This window comes from Neofelis nebulosa, chromosome 9, assembly GCF_028018385.1.
Source record: "Neofelis nebulosa isolate mNeoNeb1 chromosome 9, mNeoNeb1.pri, whole genome shotgun sequence".
Taxonomy (NCBI): Eukaryota; Metazoa; Chordata; class Mammalia; order Carnivora; family Felidae; genus Neofelis; species Neofelis nebulosa.
In genome coordinates this window covers 41,185,321-41,199,376 of record NC_080790.1, presented here as the reverse complement: position 1 = coordinate 41,199,376, position 14,056 = coordinate 41,185,321, and the positions used below count along the sequence as shown (strand labels likewise).

The 14,056-nt window shown below is 39.4% G+C and overlaps 1 protein-coding gene across 3 annotated transcripts in view; it reads left to right on the top strand.

Moving 5' to 3' along the window:
- DNAH6 (dynein axonemal heavy chain 6) overlaps positions 1-14,056 on the top strand; it is a 254,336-nt gene that overhangs the window by 209,817 nt on the left and 30,463 nt on the right. For all 3 annotated transcript variants that reach the window (XM_058683523.1, XM_058683522.1, XM_058683525.1), the window contains exons 63-67: positions 1,023-1,189; positions 6,466-6,656; positions 8,655-8,815; positions 12,861-12,949; positions 13,684-13,830. In XM_058683523.1, the coding sequence (XP_058539506.1) occupies positions 1,023-1,189; positions 6,466-6,656; positions 8,655-8,815; positions 12,861-12,949; positions 13,684-13,830 (755 nt within the window). The remainder of the gene's footprint in view (positions 1-1,022; positions 1,190-6,465; positions 6,657-8,654; positions 8,816-12,860; positions 12,950-13,683; positions 13,831-14,056) is intronic.

Here is a 14,056-nt window from a genome sequence, read left to right as displayed (position 1 = left end):
TATACCCTGCCTACAGGAATTTCAGTGCTAACTCTTGCCACATGTTAAAACCATTATAAAGGGTGGGGTGTCTGGGTGGCTCAGTCAGTTGAGCGTCTGACTTCGGTTCAGGTCTTGATCTCATGGTTCTTGAGTTTGAGCTCCACATCAAGCTCCACATCAGGCTCACTGCTGTCAGTGTGGAGCCTGCTTTGGATCCTCTGTCGTTCCCCTCTCTCTCTGCCCCCCTGCTCTCACACACGCACACACACACACACACACACTCTCTCTCTCTCTCTCTCAAAAACAAACACTAAATATTTAAAACAATTGTAAAGGCTAACCAGGATCCTAACCCTCATGTGACATGCAAGCCCATTTCCTATAAATATTCCATGGGGAAAGGGGAGCAATATATTCTGTTTATTAGGGCATAAAGTTCTATATATGTCAATTTATCCATATGTTATTTAGATTGTTCAAATTATATATGTCAGAACTTCCAGTCTGCTTCATCTATCACAGACTTGATAATTATGTGTTATTTCCTACCACAATTATCTTTTTTCTGCTTTTTCCTTTACCTCCAGCAGTGATTACTTGATGTACTCTTTCACTATTATCTGACACATGTTCATTTTATTGTTTTTATTATATATTTTAATTAATATAACTTGACCTATTTGTTCCATTTAATTATATTTGCCTTGAATTCTAATTTATTCAATGTTACTCTTATCACTTCAATTTTCTTTTTTGCTCACATTTGATTAATGTTTCTCTACACATCCTTTTATTTTTAACCTCTTTGTTTATTTTGTTTTAGCTTTGCTTTCTGTAAGTGATTTGCTATTGGATTTGTTTTCTGATCCAATTTTAAATTATTTTTAATTAGGTTGGTTGGGTAAGGGGAGATTAATATATTTTCATTTGTTGTAAAAACTGATAGTAAATGTAGACATTTTTAAGTTACCAAATACATTTATTTAATTTCAAAGTCAAACCAACTCTAATTAAAGCATCTTTTTAAATTGTGTTTCTAGGATCCTTTGAGACTTATATCAATCCATATGAATGGGAAGGCTATTCTAAAAGTAAGGAGGAAGAATTCATGACAGAAGAAAAAGAGACCAAAAACCATAATTCCTGGCATCCAGTATTGAGTTCTTTCCAAAAGCTACTTCTCATTAAATGTTGCAAAGAAGAGAAGGTAGGGTGTTGCTTTTTTTTTAAAATTAGAGGTCTGTGTTACAGTTATTTCTACTAATGCTCATCGGCCAGTTATGATTCATAACTGACTAGATTTATTTATTTAGAGATTAACAATGGCCAAGTTTGGGAGGAGACTGCAAGAAATAGAGACTTTGTGTCATTAATAGACCATAATGTTTTATGCAGAAAATGAAAGAAAAGGCTAGAGAGCCATCCAGGAACCTAGTCATCCTTTCCTAGCATGCACCATTAGGGACTTGTGCTCTCCAGAGAGGACAGCGGTCACCACAGGGCAGTAGTGGAGAATTGATAGAACTTTCAGATCTTGGCGACAATGGGAAGAAGTCTTTTGAAGAGAACAAAACCACAGTCACCAAGACCAGTTTGAAGATTGTTGGACTGGTCTCTGTAAGAAGCTGTAGCAGCCAGAATTGGATAGAGATTGTAGACGGGGTGCCTGTGTGGCTCAATCAGTTAAGCGTCTGACTCTTGATTTTGGCTCAGGGCATGATCTCACGGTTCATGAGTTTGAGCCCTATGTTTGGCTCTGCACTTACAGTGTGGAGCCTGCTTGGGATTCCCTCTCTCCCTCTCTCTCTGGTCCTCCCCCTCCCCTTGCTCTCGCAAACATGCACTCTCTCAAAATAAATAAAGTTTTTTAAAAAAAGGATAGAGGTGGGAGATGGAAGAGATAGAGGGGGATGTAGAGATGAGGCAACTGGTATGGCTTCCAGTTTCTGCTTGGGTGCCAGAGGAGATAATGTAACAACAACTGAGCAAATGTGAAAGGAGAAGTATGTCACAGAAAGCTGTCACTGAGTCTGCAGTATCTGCCAGCTATCAGAGTACGTAGCAGCCTGGAGACCAATTAATATGTAGGTAGGAAACTCTATAGAGAGAAGCATAGGCTAGAAATAGAGAGTTGCATATTATCAGCATCAAGCTGGGAAGTATATCAAATGGGAGTTGTTGGAATCAGATAGGAATAATGCATAATACAATAAAAGGGCAGGTGGGCAAGGGATGAAACCCTGAGGGGCACCAACTTTAAAGGGAAGAAAGAAAGGATGAGAAGGAATAGTCATAGGGGCAAGAAGAACACCAGGAGAAAAAAGTGACATGGAAATTAAGGATGTATAGAGTATCAATACAGCAAAAGTTATCAATAGAATAAATGAAGCATCGCAGACAGTTCCAGGACTCTTGCAACATGTCCCAGAAAAGTTCTCCAAATGTGATCAAAGCCACAAATGGTAACAGCCATACCAAATTCACAGAGGATCAATTGAAAATTCTTATTAATACATTGAACCAAAGACCTTCCTTATGTTATACCATCAAATAAAACTTGCTTTACAAATCAACACAGAGGAGTCTGGAATTTGGATTAGGTTTCAGAAATGAAGAGCTAGATATGCACTCCAGAGAGGACAGGGACCTGAATCAGTCAAGACCACCAACAAAATTACCCTGAAGAGAATATCCAAGTATGGCAATATTATACCAGCTACACCTCCTCTCAATCAGATATAGTGACCAAGGCATTTGGGAGCAACCTTTACTCTGGTACTGATTCCAGAGAATGACTTACTAAGGAAATTTGGGTTCCAGAGTAAAGAATTCATGTTCCAAAGATCTGGATTACCTTCCCAGAGAAAAAGATAATCTGAGGAAGCCTTATAACAGGGACAAGACCACAGACCAGATTTGTACAATGAAAGACTGCTATTCCCAGGTCTGTTCACAGGCAGAGCCCATTGGGTGTCCAGTGTTTCTACATGGTAGAGTCAATTGCTCCTTTGGGAGAAAGAGGATGTTCCAATACAGTGGCTTGTGTGAGGTACTACAATCTTGCACAAAATTCAGCGTCCTTCAGAAATAGCATATTTGGACCTAGATGGAACTTCATTTCAAAAAACTCTAAGTAAATCAGGTGATTGAGTCATTAGAACTGCAACAGGAAGTAGAATGCCTATCGTTCCAACAATTCTTTCTCTGTCACCAATATTATCAATAGTTCTCAGGACAAGGTTGTTAGCAATTTGAACTAGAAAGAGTAAAAAGAAATTATCAGAGAGGAATAAAGACTGCCAGACAGAGAATAATTTGTGACCACACCAAGCTAAGAAAAGTCCTGTATACCAGTGTTCTCAAATTTTGGCATGTATCAGAATCATCTGAAGAAAAAAAGAATCATCTGGAGAGTTTGGGAAAGCACAAAGACCTGAGGGTACTTCCCAGAGTTTCTGATTCAGCATGTCTGACCAACGGGCTAAAACTCTGCATTTCTACCAACTTCTCAGATGATGCTGATGCTGATCCTGAAGCCATACTTTGTGAACCCCTGATTTAATGTGATTAAACATATATAAGAAGAAACCATTATTCTCAAAGCAGACGAATGAAGACATCAAGACATATGTCGTGACATGCAGCATTGTTAGTTTCCAAAGCTAAATCTACTGAGAACCCCAACTTTGACAGTCCTGGTATTTCAATCCATCCTTCCTCTACCTCAGGAAGGTGGCAGGCTCTTTGAGAGCCAGGCTTTCTCTCTATTGAAAGCCACACTGTTGGGGCGCCTGGGTGGCTCAGTCGGTTGGGCGTCCGACTTCAGCTCAGGTCATGGTCTCACGGTCTGTGGGTTTGAGCCCCGCATCAGGCTCTGTGCTGACCGCTCGGAGCCTGGAGCCTGTTTCGGACTCTGTGTCTCCCTCTCTCTCTGACCCTCCCCCATTCATGCTCTGTCTCTCTCTGTCTCAAAAATAAATAAACATTAAAAAAAAAAAAAAGCCACACTGTAGACAAAGTCACCCAGGATGAAATCTTAGAGCAACAATTGCACAGCTCTTCCGATTTGAGAAACACCAGTTAAATGAATGCAATTTTACCACTTAACTACATACTTTAAATGGTTAAGATGGTAAATTTTATGTTATATTCATTTTACCACAACTTTTTAAAAGAAGAACTTCAGCATGATGGAGAAAAGTGTGAGTACTTGTGTTCTAATATAATGCCCAGTTTGACAGCCACCCAGGATCTTTATCCTTCATCTAATATACTACAGCTGAAATGAGGTTTGGTCACTCAAGAGGGATGAACAGGGGTCATGATCCCCAAATGTTTAAGCTTCCTTTCTCATCACAGTGAAAGCAATGGGCAGGGAATTCTCAAACACAGAGTCTCTCAAGAATGAATTTGTGCACTATTCATCTAAATTCAGCAATTCTCCGTGGATTCTGATAGACAAGATGAACTTAAAAATACACAGAAGGTCTCAGCCAGAGACTATAAAGCCACAGGCCAGGAAAACAGTTCTAAGCAAGACATAATGGAGTCACATATGTCAGAATTGGGAAACTCAACTTAAAAAGCAAGTGAGAGGAGCTCCTAGAAAAGAACTTGGTGATAAAGAGGGAAGAGACTGATCCTGCAACCAAACATGGGATTTTCAGAGGATGGTCTTTAAGAAATGCCTAACTCTCTAGATCATAGGTATGAGAAATCTGAAGCATTTTCACATCAAATTCTTACCAGGATTGCCATAAAGATCTTGATGAGAATAAAACAGCATAAGTCCAGAAGGGTCACAGAAGTAGATGCATTCCAGCCTGTGTTATGGAAGGAACCTGAGGAGCAAGCAGGTCAGTGGGTCCTATCATCTCAGAACCTACTGGAGGATGCTGCAGGAAGTACATAGAGAAAGACCCCCAAATACCCAGAGTTAAGACCATGAAAAGACTTCCTTGGATGATAAGGACTCTGAAAGTAAGGATATTATAGATACAGAGGGCTCTGAAGCTGGAGCTGAGGAACTGATAAGAAATGCCCCAATATAGCCTCATGTAAGTGGGCAAGCATGTAAACATCTTTTCCCAGATTGGCCACAGAAGGGTACAATCAGGGTCATGGCCCTGACCCAGACTGAGATATCCCCTCTCCCGATAACAATAACAAAAAAACATGCAAGTATTGTTTGGACAGGGTGATGTGAATACCTAATGGAGGGTTAATTTTAAAGAAGGGCTGCTGCTTATAGTTGTGCCAGATGCGCACTGCACAAGCCTTAAGGGAGCCATTTGCCTTGTAGATATTATAGGTTAGGTTTGTATATTTATTATGACAGCCTTCTGGCACAAATACCTTAGGATCTCACACACAGGCTCCATACAGGCTAGAGACGGAGAAGGTCTGCAAGAGCAGGAGTAGGGTAAGCAGGCTAGGATAGGATCAGTGAAGGCAACACATTGGTGTAGGAAGTGGTGGGGCAAGGATATGATCATCCAAGCTGAGGCTAATTCCCAAGAAAGGTCAGAAGAGGCTGAAGACTAAAATGAGAACGGAAGATGGGGAGACAAGATAGGCAGTCAATTCTGAGAAGCTGGCTTATGAAGGGAATCAAAGAGATGAAATCACTGAGAGGGATGTGGTGCCTGGGTGGCTCAGTCAGTCAAGCATCTGACTTCTGTTCAGGTCATGATCTCATAGGTCAAGAGTTCGAGCCCCACATCAGGCTCCACACTGAGAGTGCGGAGTCTACTTGGGATTCTCTCTCTGCCTCCCTCTCTCTCAAAATAAATAAATAAACTTTAAAAAATAGCTAGGAAGGGGCAGCAATCAAGGGAAAACTTTTGGTTTTAAGAACTGTGCACAGTAGATCCTAACTGTGCAATAATAAAATCTAGGAGAGAGGAGAGATCAATAGTGCAGAAAGAAACAGTGGAAGGACAGGGGTGCCTGGGTGGCTCAGTGGGTTAAGCGTCGACTTCAGCTCAGGTCACTATCTTGCAGTCTGTGGTTCAAGCCCCATGTGGGACTCTGTGCTGTCAGAGCCTGGAGCTTTGGATTCTGTGTCTCCCTCTTTTTCTGCCTCTCTCTCTCTTTCAAAAATAAACATTAAGAAATTTAAAAAAAATGGTGGATAGACTAAAAGTAAAGTCCATGAGAATGTGGAAGGAATGCACAAGGATGGGACAGAAAGAGGCAAGGATGGGGGAGTAGGCTTATAGATGGAGGGAATGACAAGGGACTTTTCCTCTCATCCGGTAGTCATCTTACTCAGGGAAGTCATGAGAACCATGGCTGTTGGCAGTTACGTGGTGCAGAAACCCGTTGTGCACAAACCCAGTAGGAAGAAATATACCTAATCAAGAGAGAATGAGTGTAGAACAGGGCACCACCCTCTGAGAAGTTGAAAGGGAGAAATGGGATGGAATTATGAAGGATCTTCAACATATTATTTTTTTTAATATTTTTCTTTTCAACTTTCAGATAGTTTTTGCTCTTACAGACTTTGTAATAGAAAGTCTTGGAAAACGCTTTATAGAGACACCCCCTGTGGACCTGCCCACTCTGTATCAAGACATGTCGTATAACACTCCCCTGGTATTCATCTTAAGCACAGGCTCGGATCCTATGGGGGCATTCCAGAGGTTTGCCCGGGACAGCGGGTATTCAGAACGGTAAGGTCCACGTTGTGTCGTTTTTATAATTCATGTGAACAGCTCCTTGTTAAAATTTGCCCCTTTTTCTTTCCTCTGTGGAGTGTGAATTCCTACACTTAGGTATCCCTTACTAAATAACAAGATACATTAATATTTAGCTATGTATGTTGTTAAAATGGGGTCAAAAATAATAAAAGCAGATGTAAACTTCATTTGAACGAATGGAAGATTGTCCAAAATGTATAATAATCTAGTGGAATAGTGATTAAAACGTATTTGTTATTTAAGACATTATTTTAATGTATCTGTAAAAGTTTACTCTATATGAAAAACAGATTGTATTAATGTATACTAAGAACAGGCACTCTCATTTATTGCTGGTGGGAATGCAAATGGTACAGGTGCTTTGGAAGACAACTTGGTGTTTTCTTACAAAATTAACATACTCTTACCATACAAATCTAGGAATCAACTCCGTGGTATTTAGTCAAAGGAGTTGAAAACTTTGTCATGTCCACACAAAAATCTACACACAGATGTTTATAGCAGCTTTATTCATAATTCCCAAACTTGGAAGCAACCAAGATATCTTTCAATATGTGAATGGGTAAATATACAGTGGTACATCCATAAAATGGAATGTTATTCAGCATTAAAAAGAAATGAGCTGTCAAGCCATGAAAAGACAATGGAGGAACCTTAAATGCACACTATTAAGTGAAAGAAGCCAATCTGGAATCTATAATTCCAACTATATGTCATTCTGGAAAAGGCAAAACTATGGAGACAGTAAAAATTTAACAAAGGGTTTACATCCAATATAAAGAACTCTTAGAAATCAATAAAAGGTAGGTAATGCATGGGGGGTGGGGTGGGGGAAGGGTGGGAGGGGAGAGAGGAGATATAAATGGGAAAATGGGAACAGCCAGAGGGTCAGTAAATAAACCTATGAAAAGGGGAAACAATTTAAAACTCAGTGAGACACCACTATATATATATATCCACCAGGTGTTAGCAAGTACATGGAAAAATAAATACTCCTGGTAGAAGTGTGGAATGGTGGCATCACTTTGGAAAACAGTTTGAAATTATAATAAAGTTAACATACACATACTGTGTCAAACAGCACTTCTATTCCTAGGAACATACATAACAAAATAGGGCGTGTATGTATACCAAAAGACACGCAGAAGAATGTTTATTGCAACATTGTAGGTAATATCCAAGAACCAGAAATAACCCAAACATCCATCAAGAGCAGAATGGATGGATAAATTCTGGTATAATCACACCATAGAATATTATATAGCAGTGAAAATGAATGAACTATAATGACACACAATAATATGAATTAATCTAAAAAATAATGTTAATTGAAACAGACCAAATAAAAACTATATATATACTATATGATTCCATTTATGTAAAATTACTCTATGGTGTTAGAATTCAAAGTAGTTTTCACCTTTGAGAATGAGGAAGGATATTGATTGGGAGGGTGGTGGTAATGCTCTTTTTTTTTTTGTCCTGGTGGTGGTACAACTGTACATTCACTTTGGGAGAATTCATTAGGCCATACACTAATGATTACGTTCTTTTTCTGTATGGATGTGAGACTTCAAATTTTAAAAAAAATTTTTTAATTTAAAAAACTGATCTATAGTGTTGGAAATCAGGATAACATGTACCTTTGGGAAGGAGGAAGGGAAAATGATTGGAATGGAAAGGGGCATGAGACAGGTGTCCCTGGGATGTTGGCAAACTTGTGTTCTCAACCACAGGTGTTCATCTGTGATCATTCATAGAGCTATTTATTGTTTTTTGGACTTTTCCATATGTGTTACAGTAGAAAAGTTTTTAAAAACAAGAAAATAAGAGAAAAATATTTGCACATCTACTAGAATGAGGATTTGAAATGTGTGCATATTTTAGGCAAGAATCTACTAAATTTACATTTCTTCATAATCTCATTACCTAAAAATAACATAAAACAGCATTTTTTGTTGTTGAATTCAGGGTGCAATCAATTTCACTGGGGCAAGGACAAGGACCCATTGCTGAAAGAATGATCAAAGATGCAATGAAATCAGGAAACTGGGTGTTTTTGCAGAACTGCCATCTTGCTGTTTCTTGGATGTTGGCAATGGAAGAACTAATTAAAACCTTCACAGATCCAAGTATGTCGAACACATATCATTTGCATAATAATACTGTTTTTATGTAGTCATCTTTGTTGAATCCAATCTTACAAGAATTTTTTTATTGTAGGCATTGTGTTTCCCCATATTAAAGAGGATAAATTTGAAATCTAGAGAGGTTACTTAAATTACACAGTCCAGATTTGAAAAAAGATCTTCAGACTCCAAGTTGGGGGCATGATCCACTGGACCACTTCTGTTTCATGTTACCTTCTATGGAGGCTGTTTGAGTTCAGAATAGATTACACAGAGGCATGATAAAAGAAATAGAAGAATGGACTTAGGACAAAGAAAGTAAATTAAATCTTTCACTAAAGAATGAGAGAAGTTAAGGAACAGATTCAAATTGCCACAACCCACTTAGAGTCGTGTTTTACCACTTATTATTCTCTGTAACTCCTATGCCTACTAACTTTCATGTGTGCCTCCTAGCCATGTTGTCAAAAACCAAACTCCTGGGGCGCCTGGGTGGCGCAGTCGGTTAAGCGTCCGACTTCAGCCAGGTCACGATCTCGCGGTCCGTGAGTTCGAGCCCCGCGTCGGGCTCTGGGCTGATGGCTCAGAGCCTGGAGCCTGTTTCCGATTCTGTGTCTCCCTCTGTCTCTGCCCCTCCCCCGTTCATGCTCTGTCTCTCTCTGTCCCCAAAATAAATAAAAAACGTTGAAAAAAAAAAAAAATTAAAAAAAAAAAAAAAAAAAAAAACAAACTCCACTTTTGGAGCCAAAATATAACGCAGAAGATAGAGTTTGGGATAAAGAGGAACTTTATTGTTCAGGTCATGATCTCACAGTCATGGGATCGAGCCCCAGGTCGGGCTCCATGCTGACAGTGCAGAGCCTGCTTGGGTTTCTCTGTCTCTATCCATCTCTCTCAAAATAAATAAATAAACTTTTTAAAAAATAATAAAAATAACTGAAACCTCAGGAACTGTATGATTGGTAATAAGCAGGATGAGCCCTACTTTACCACTCTGTCAGGAGGCCACCCTATCAACCTAGGATATCCAGAGCACTTTCTCTCTGGTCTTCCTTTGTGCCCAACCACAGAAGCTTTCTGGGAAGCTGTCTGGGAAGGTGAGAGCTATACGGCCAGTCTTATGAGTGACTTTACTTACTGCTGCCTATTAAGGTGAAAAGCTCTTCCTTTGGAGAGTGGCCAGCCTACACAGGATACTACCACAAAGCCAAGACTTAGTATTAGCAGCCTTCCCCTAAGGACCCCTCACTTCCAGTTCCTGCTCCTTACCTCTGTAGCCTGCCTCCAGCAAGGATATAGAATCCTTCACATCCACCACCCAGAATATTCACTCTTTTCACCTTTTTGCAATACAAATAAAAGTGGTCTTTCCACTTAAGTAATTTCCACTTAAGTAATTAAAGAAAAATGACCAGAAGGAATTCACCACTGTTCAGGGGTTGCTGGTGATTAGGATTATAATTAAGAAGAAAATGCTAGGTTGTTGATGGGAATGCAAGCTGGAGCAGCCACTCTGGAAAACGGTGTGGAGGTTCCTCAAAAAACTAAAAATAGAACTACCCTATGACCCAGCAATTGCACTGCTAGGCATTTATCCAAGGGATTCAGGTATGCTGTTTCGAAGGGACACATGCACCCCCATGTTTATAACAGCAATAGCAACAATAGTCAAAGTATGAAAAGAGCCCAAATGTCCATAGATGGATGAATGGATAAAGATGTGGTATATATACACAATGGAATATTACTTGGCAATCAAAAAGAATGAAATCTTGCCATTTGCAACTATGTGGATGGAACTGGAGGGTATTATGCTAAGTGAAATTAGTCAGAGAAAGGCAAAAATCATATGACTTCACTCATATGAGGACTTTAAGAGAAAAAACAGATGAACATAAGGGAAGGGAAACAAAAATCATATAAAAACAGGGAGGGAGACAAAACAGAAGAGACTCATAAATATGGAGAGCAAACTGAGGGTTACTGGAGGGGTTGTGGGAGGGGACATGGGCTAAATGGGTAATAGGTACTAAGGAATCTATTTCTGAAATCATTGTTGCACTATATGCTAAGTAATTTGGATGCAAATTTTAAAAAAATTTTAAAAAAAGAAATTCAAATTGAATGTTGGAGACATTAAATAAAATTATAATTATAAAAAAAAGAAAATTTTCTGCATTTCAGAGGGAAAGCCCTTAAAATCTCCAACAAGTATTGAAAATTAATGTATCCTTAATTTCTTTACTCAAATGTGCCAGTGTCTAGATTGCCAAACTCTTATGTATTAAGAGCTTTCTATATGGCACAAAAACAGACACTCAAGTCAATGGAACAGAATAGAGAACCCAGAAACGGACCCACAAATGTATGGCCAAATAATCTTTGACAAAGCAGGAAAGAATATCCAATGGAATAAAGACAGTCTCTTCGGCAAGTGGTGCTGAGAAAACTGGACAGCGACATGCATAAAAATGAACCTGGACCATTTTCTTACACCACACACAAAAATAAACTCAAAATGGATCAAAGACCTAAATATAAGACAAGAAGCCATCAAAATTCTCGAGGAGAAAGCAGGCAACAACCTCTTTGACCTCAGCTGCAGCAATTTCTTGCTCAACACATCTCCAAAGGCAAGGAAATTAAAAGCAAAAATGAACCTGGACCACTTTCTTACACTATAATCAAAAATAAACTCAAAAAGAGTGAAAGACTTAAACATAAGACAGGAAGCCATCAAAATCCTCAAGGAGAAAGCAGGCAAAAGCCTCTTTGACCTTGGCCACAACAACTTCTTACTCAACACATCTCTGGAGGCAAGAGAAACAAAAGCAAAAATGAACTATTGGGACCTCATCAAAATAAAAAGCTTGTGCGCAGTGAAGGAAACAATCAGCAAAACTAAAAGGCAACCAACGGAATGGGAGAAGATATTTGCAAATGACATATCAGATAAAGGGTTAGTATCCAAAATCTATAAAGAACTTGTCAAACTCAACACCCAAAAAACAAATAATCCAGTGAAGAAATGGGCAGAAGACATGAATAGACACTTCTCCAGAGAAGACATCCAGATGGCCAACCGACACATGAAAAAATGCTCAACATCACTCATCATCAGGGAAATACCAATCAAAACCGCAATGAGATACCACCTCACACCTGTCAGAATGGCTAACATTAACAATTCAGGAAACAACAGATGTTGGCAAGGTTGCGGAGAAAGAGGATCTCCTTTGCATTGCTGGTAGGAATGCAAACTGGTGCAGCTACTCTGGAAAACAGTATGGAGATTCCCCCAAAAATTAAAAATAGAACTACCCTATGACCCAGCAATTGCACTACTAGGTATTTATCCAAGGGATACAGGTGTGCTGTTTCGAAGGGGCACATGTACCCCAATGTTTATAGCAGCAATAGCAACAATAGTCAAAGTATGGAAAGAGCCCAAATGTCCATCGATGGATGAATGGATAAAGAAAATGTGGTATATATATACAATGGAGTATTACTCGACAATCAAGAAGAATGAAATCTTGCCATTTGCAACTACATGGATGGAACAAGAGGGTATCATGCTAAGTGAAATTAGTCAGAGAAGGACAAATATATGACTTCACTCATATGAGGACTTTAAGATACAAAACAGGTGAACATAAGGGAAGGGAAGCAAAAATAATATAAAAACAGGGAGGGGGACAAACCAGAAGAGACTCTTAAATATAGAGAACAAACAGGGTTGCTGGAGGAGTTGTGGGGGGGGGGGGGGATGGGCTAAACGGGTCAGGGGCATTAAGGAATCTACTCCTGAAATCACTGTTGCACTATATGCTAACTAACTTGAATGTAAATTTTAAAAAATAATAATAAATAATTTTTTAAAAAAGGGTTCTATAAAGATTCCTCCCACCTACATTTTAGAACATTTTACAACATAAAATACTTAAACTAGTCTTTTTGCCATGATAAGTTATATAAAAGTTATATAAAAGTATTATTATAATTTAAGCATTTTCCTTTTTTGTTGTTTTATCTTTGTTTTAAACAGACATTATCATCAAGGACACTTTTCGACTTTTTTTAAGTTCCATGCCTAGTAGTACATTTCCTGTTACAGTTCTTCAAAATTCTGTCAAGGTAATGTATGCACATGGTTGGAACGGCACAAAATGGCCTCAGAGTGTTCCCAAGTGCGTCCAGGGAACCCAGTCCCCATGTGTAGGACCACATCACAGTCCATGTGGCCAAGGTGGGGAGGAGCAAGTCAGTATCGCTGTACCTGATAGCATGCAGGGAAACGATTTCCCAAGACACTGCCACCCTTGTGTGCCCTAGTCTGTTGACCATTCAGCTCTATAAGAAAATGTCAAAGATTCAGAATGGTGAGAATGGGTCCCCTCCCAGAGTTAAGAGAATGTTTCAGCATTTGAGAGAAGGAAGGCCTATGGGTAGTATGGCTGCTGGATTTCAGTGCTGGAAGTTTCCAACATATGGGAAGCCTCTGCATATGAATGATCGCTCAGGAACAAGAGATGCCTCTTCCTTCCCTGTCCCATGTCATCAAGGACTGCAGTATGTTGAGATGAGTGGAAAATCCAATGCAGAAGGCCTGAGCATACTTTCTGGCCCATATTTAGAAAAATGGACTCCAAATGAAAATAGTATGAGGTTCTGGTGGAGATAATTTACCCACTGTAGGTCTGAAGACCCCACCAGGGCCTACTTTCCAGAGACTGAGGCTGAGCAAGACACAGAGCAGGAATGCCAGGAATGCGCCTTGGGCATCAGTTATCTCCAACCTTCCATGGCTTCAGTCTATAAGTATTAATCTATAAAATCACCCTCTGTGCCACATATGTGTCCAAATTCAGGTAACCAATGAGCCTCCAAAAGGTTTACGTGCAAATATCAGACGAGCATTTACTGAAATGACACCTTCGTTTTTTGAAGAAAATATACTCGGAAGAAAATGGAGACAAATAATATTTGGCATTTGTTTCTTCCATGCAATTATTCAGGTACACTCAATTTTGCTTTTCAATAGAAACAAGAAAGTGCATTATGTTAATAAATAAATAAGTAAAAAGTAGGAATTACATGAAAGCTAACAGGTGACATTATGAAGTGCTGAGGCCCCGTTCCGTGTCTGAACCCAAGTTGTTTTCACTCAGTGGCGGATCTCTGTGCTCCCCTCCCCTCAGCCTCTCACAGCTGCACCTCCCAGCTCTACTCTGATCTAAGGGA